The sequence below is a fragment of the Rhinopithecus bieti genome, unplaced genomic scaffold, assembly GCF_001698545.2.
Source record: "Rhinopithecus bieti isolate Rb0 unplaced genomic scaffold, ASM169854v2 scaffold_5889, whole genome shotgun sequence".
NCBI classification, from domain to species: domain Eukaryota; kingdom Metazoa; phylum Chordata; class Mammalia; order Primates; family Cercopithecidae; genus Rhinopithecus; species Rhinopithecus bieti.
This window is the reverse complement of record NW_016805277.1, coordinates 593,542-599,096: the sequence shown is the minus strand read 5'-3', so window position 1 is coordinate 599,096 and position 5,555 is coordinate 593,542. Positions and strand designations below refer to the sequence as shown.

The 5,555-nt window shown below is 59.9% G+C and overlaps 1 protein-coding gene across 3 annotated transcripts in view; it reads right to left on the bottom strand.

Annotated features, from left to right (window-relative positions):
- Positions 1-5,367, bottom strand: part of PITX1 (paired like homeodomain 1) — a 12,563-nt gene extending 7,196 nt beyond the window's left edge. The window contains exon 1 of one of the 3 annotated variants that reach the window (XM_017871938.1): positions 5,199-5,367. Coding sequence is in view for 1 of the 3 variants with exons in the window: in XM_017871936.1 (XP_017727425.1) it covers positions 183-216 (34 nt within the window). In the remaining 2 variants the exon portion in view is untranslated. Of the gene's footprint in view, positions 1-182; positions 434-5,198 lie in introns of those variants that run through there. The other 2 variants (XM_017871936.1, XM_017871937.1) reach the window with 2 other exon arrangements.
- Positions 5,368-5,555: the final 188 nt, after the last annotated feature.

Genomic DNA, 5,555 nt, shown 5'->3' with positions numbered 1-5,555 from the left:
GGGAGGGAGGGGGGGGGCGGGGGGGGAACCCAGCCCCGAGCCGCCCGCGCCGCCGCGCCCTCTCTGCTGCCCTCCCTCCCTCCCTGCCTCGCCCGCGCCCTCCCCCTCCGCAGCCACCTTCCCGCCGCCTCCCCGCCCCCCGCGGCCTCGCCGCGCCTCTCCCTCCTTCCCCGGTGACACACCGAGTTCTCCCTCGGCCTCACAAAAGAAACGCATCTGGCCTGCAAGTCCCGGGCGGCTCGTGCCCACCTCAGGCTCCAAATGACTTGTTTCGCCTAGAATCAACTCCCATCTCGGCCGCCTCGAAGTCCCCAGCCCTGGCGAGAACAGCCCAGGATAAGTGAATGTTTGCCGAGCAGGATCGCACCGAGCGGACGCCTTCGAGCCAGCGCCGGGGCGGGGGCAGAGCCCGGGGCCCGTTCCGGCAGCTCCCAGCGGTGTCCTCGTCGAGGGGCCGCCTGCCCCTCCTTCTCCAGCCTCTTCTCCCGGGAACTCAGCCCGGCTGAGTGACAGCAGCCTGCGCTCTAATGGGCCCCCGGATGCTGCCTCCTAATTAGCTTGGACCTTCTCCCCTAAGGCTGCTTCTCAGGCCTCCCTCTCTGCACCGCAGTCAATTTTCCGGGATTGGGATAGAAATGATGGCTTCTAATCAGACGAAACGTTTCTGCTGGCTCTAGGCGTTTGGAGAATGCAGAGGGAAGACCCCAGAATCCCAGCCAGGCCCTACAGCCTCTTCTACCTCTCCCCTTGTTTTACACCTTACGCTTTGGCCAAATGGGCTAGGCCTGGCCTTGGCAGGCATGGGGTTGGCCTTGGCAGCCTTTACCCTCCTTCAGGGTAGCTTGGTCCCAGCCTGGGGCCTGCATCCTGGCTTCCCAGGGCTTCAGGCACAGGCCTGGTAGGCCAGGTGACTGCTGTCTCCTAACCCTGGGCCAGCAGCCCAGGAAGCCCTCAGTCTTCCAGCTTCTCTCCCACACAGTGGTAGCTGAGTTGCAGCTCCAATGGGCCTTCACTGGGCACAGGCAACGACATTACTCTCCCACTCCCAAGAGTTATTCCCTCCTCAAATCCTTGCACGTAGGTGAAGTTTGTCGAAGGATTTTGCTCAACAATTGTTAGTTGGCCCCAAGACCTTAGCGTCTTGAGCAAACAGGCCACAGCTGGGGTGACAAGGCGCCGCCCTGACCTGCTTCTCTGGCCATAGGCGGACCCCAGACTGCCCTCTGCCCCTCACCTGTGACCAGCTCCACCAGACACAGACACCCAAGGGAGCAGCGCCAGGGAGATTGTCGGTCTGGGAAAGAAGCAGGGAGGTGTCCAGTGTCCTCACCCCAAAACCCAGTGCCTCCTCAACTCCTGGGTGGGTGGCACTGACTGCGCAGGTGTCCGCATCTGGGGCACTCTGCAGGTTCTGCCTTTGAGTCCTCGTCTTACCCCTTCCCATCACAGGAGACAGCCAGGGTCAGCTGAGCTCCTTGTGAGGGCTGCTGGGGCCAGGGGCAGGCACGCAGGCTGGAACCAGGCCTGCCTTCCATTCCCTCCATGTTAGTCCAAAGCACCCCTGCCTCCATCCCCCACTCTGGGCCATGGAGAGACAGCACAGCTCCTTAGGGCCTGGCCCTTTCTCACTGTGCGTCTGTGACCATAGGATACAGGGTCTGAGGCCAGACGGAGGACACTTCCCAGGAGCTTGGGTTGGGGAGGCTCAGTGACTTCTGCCTTCTTCCAAGCTGAGATCTCCCTCCATGAAATGAGTCTTGGTCATGGGCAAAGGAACATGGGGAAGCACAGTTGCCCAGCATTTGCCCTCAGCCCCACCTTTACCACGTTTCTTGGAGTCTCCAGTAGAAAATCCCTCCTTTCAAGGAGATATTCAGGTGCTGCAGCATGCTAGGGAGTGTCTCTTCACACACCATTCTCCTTTTAGCTGTCTTATCCCATAGAACAGCCTGAATGCAGACAGCATGGGGGCACGCGCGCACACGCACATCCTATACATCCATGCGGAGATGCTGTGCACACACATGTACTCACTGCACTATGGAAGTGCTGAGTTTAGGCATATGTGTGCTACTTGGCATGAACGCCGGCTGGCACGGGATAGGAGGTGTGTTCTAACCCCACCACATGTCAGGCCAAGGTGGGAAGCACAGTGTGTCTCTGGGCAGAGACTTAGAAATGAATGATCTGTCTGTGGGCATCCGGAGGAGGCTGGGACTCATAGCCCCCTCACTTCCCAGAGGGACCAAAGTGACTCTTTGGGCCATCCCCCATTGGGGACTGTTTTGTGAGCAGCACTCACTGCTTAGTCTGAGGGGCCGTATCCTCACTGTTAATGCATTTAATGCAGTTATTGAGCACCTGCTGTGTGCCCCTCTGGGCCCAAACCTCTGGCAGGGCTCCAGGCAGGCACAATAGTCCCTTTATTTGGTGATCTTGATGCCTGCTGTGTAGATGGAAAAGCCCTCAGACTGTTTCAGGTGAAGCCCCGTATCCTCAGGGGACCTGAGACCCAAAGAGGGGCTGGGGCTAGTGGGGCCTGCTGGCAGTCTGTTCTGCTGGGCCTGGGCAGCATGGAGTGATCAAGGAGTGAGGAGGCAATTGATTGTGAGGAGGCTGTGACCTGATCTTGGGCATTGGCTGGGGAAGGGACCTGGACATGCTCTCTGTTCTTCCCCAGCTACACTCTCTCACTGGCCATTGTCCCAGTCAAGATAGGGGCTTCTTGCACACTCATGGACATGTCTCACACACAGGACAGAAAACAGCACTCTTTCAGGAGTAAGCAGAGGCTTTGTGTTCCCCCACCTGTGCTGGGTGACCTGTGTTTGCCTCAAGGTAAAGGCTTGATCTGCCTTGAGCCTCAGTTCCCACGTCCAACACCGGACTCTGCCTGCTGCTTCAGCGTCCAGCTCACTTGCTGATGGGACAGGAATAGAGGAGGGAAGGGGGCTTAGTGGAACTGGAACCATGTGCCCTGTTCTCCACCCCTCCCTGACCACACAAAGCCAGCAATGATTCTGTGATGTTCAAGAATTTTGGAGTTTAGGGTCCTGGCTGGGCGGAGCAGAAGAACCTGGGCTGTGGTGGGGTTGAAGTAGTCACCACGAGGACCCTTCCTGAAGCCTAGCTCACTAAAAACAGCCTGTGCCCAAGAATGGTTTAGTAATGTAATTTGGGAAGGGTGGTTGGAAGGCTCTTATGGGTGGGGGGCATCCTACCCACCCATGGGGGCACCCTGCTCTAATCTTGCTCCCAGAATCAAGGTATTTTAGGAAAAAGGAAGGAATGTGCCATGACCTGCCACCAGGGCTATCCATGACTCTCTGGGACATTCCAGCCCTAAGCCTCTTAGTCCGTGGAGAAGTTCAAACTTGAAAACCCAGTTTTGGGAGTGCAGATTTGGACCACCTACCTCTTTCTGCCTGATCTAATACCCCCTCCCCAATAAAAGCTCCTGTTTCTTTGAATACAGCAATTACTGGGTAAGTGGGGAGGAGGGTGCTCAGGTAGGGGCTGGAAAGACCTCAGTGGCTCCTTTAGGCTTCCTGGGACCCCAGTCTGAGGCTTCCTGCCAATTGGGGATCCCCAGCCTGTCCCGGGGAAAGCCAGGATGTATTTGGGCAGGACTGCCGCCAGTGAAGCACAGATGGGAATATGGAACTCAGGACTCTGTGCTGTGGGCCACTCAGTCAGCGGCTGGTAGGACCTGTGGCTCTCCCCAGCCCATCTCTCACCTAAGTCCATGGACGCTGTCTGGTTCCTGAGAATGGCTGAGCTGTGGGGAAGAAGACTAGGAAGGAGGTGGTAGCAGCTGGTCGCACAACTCGGGAGCAGAGGGGCAACTTATGGATGCACCATAGTCTCCTCTTCCCAGCGGTTGATTTCATGGGAGAAGAGCACCCTGAGCCTGTCTAGAGGCCTCTGCATCCTAGAGTCCAGACAGCCTGGTCTCCCCGCCCCAGCCCACCTCTTTTCCTTTCCCTGGAAGAGAGGCGGGAGGCCCAAGCAGCCCCGGGAAAGGGCACGGGGACAGCAAGTCTTCTGTGCTGCCCCTGCTGCCTGTAGCTTTTGCCCTGACTACCCTAGACCTGAACCCTAGACCTGAATCCTCCCCCAGTGGACAGCAACCTGGGATTTCCTCCCTCTGACCCTGGTGGCTTTCAGAGGTCACAGGGATATCAAGAGAATACACAAGCCTTAGTTTTTCAGAAAAGTGGACTAAATATTTGTAGATTCAGGGAATTCCTAAATCGGAAAAGCTTGGGACCCGGATTCCAGCCTGGGGTTCCCATTACTGCGATACCGGCTTTGGGGCCCTTTGCTGCGGGAGAATAGGCTCCAATTTACGAAGCTGGTCAATTTCAGAAATCCGAGACCCGGTTCTTGAGAAGCGGCTGCAGTGCTCTGGGACCCTGCGTCAACAACCAAACCCGGGAGAAGCCGCGGGAATGTCTTTATTGGACGTTACGAAGGGAATCTGGGGTTTCTCTCCTGGGAAGAAAAAGCCCGACCTGTGCCGGCGAGGGCAGGCCGCCATAGGCTGGGGGCACCTCCAAGCGCTGCGACGGCATGTCGGGGTCTGGGGCCAAGAGAGCCAGCGTGCGGACCGATGTCTGCTGCTTTTCTGCGGCATTGCTGCCGGAACGAACGAACGAACGAATGAAGCGGTTTCGTTTAGGAAAAATACCCTCTTGAAGCGAAGCCACGGCCGAAGTCCCGGGCCACGCAGAGGGGCCAGCACTTCCATGGGTGGTGGGGCACTCTATCCCTGGATGCAGCGGGGAGCAGCGGGCGGCCCTCTCTCCTGCTCACTTCTCCTGGGGGTGGGGATGGGGGCCCTGCGTCCCGCGCCGCCGCGAGGGGCTGCCACGAGCTTCCCAGGTTGTGCCCTTCGCGGGGCCGTGGCCCATGCCCCCGAGGCTGCTACCCTCTTGGGGTGCCCGGAGCTAAAGCAGAGGGTTGATCCCACCAGTTAGGTGGGGTAGCACCCGGTGACGGCGGCTATGATTGTGCCCTGGGTGCAGGAACGAGCTCCTCACGCTGCCTCGAAGGCTCCTGACCTTCCGCGCCTTGCGCTGTCCCGCACTGCCGGCTGGACCCACACACGCCAGAAGCAAACTGCGCAGGACTCGGCCGCCACCTCCCTGCGCCCCTCCAACGCGGAGACCCTGCGCCCCTAGCCCAGCGTCTCTTACCCCACCTGGGCAGCGCTGTGTCTGCGGCTCGTTGGCTCCGGGCTCGCCCGCCGCGGACTCTGGCTCAGGTTTCGGCTCCGGCTGTGGGACCCGGATCCAGCTCTGGCTCTGGCACTGCACGTTTCTTCGACCCCTGCTGGTTCGCTACATCCCAGCGCGCGAGGCCGGGGCTGCCTCGGCTCGGCCCGCTCCTCCTGCCGCCGCCGCCAGTCGCCGGCGGGGAAGGCGGGGACACCGGCCGGGAGGCGGGAAGGGGGGGGAGGGGAAGCTAGGCGCTCGCCGGGACCTGCGGGGAGAGGGGCGGCGCGCAGTCCCGCCGGCTAGGGGTCCCGGCCTCCCTCGGGGCGCAGGCTGGGG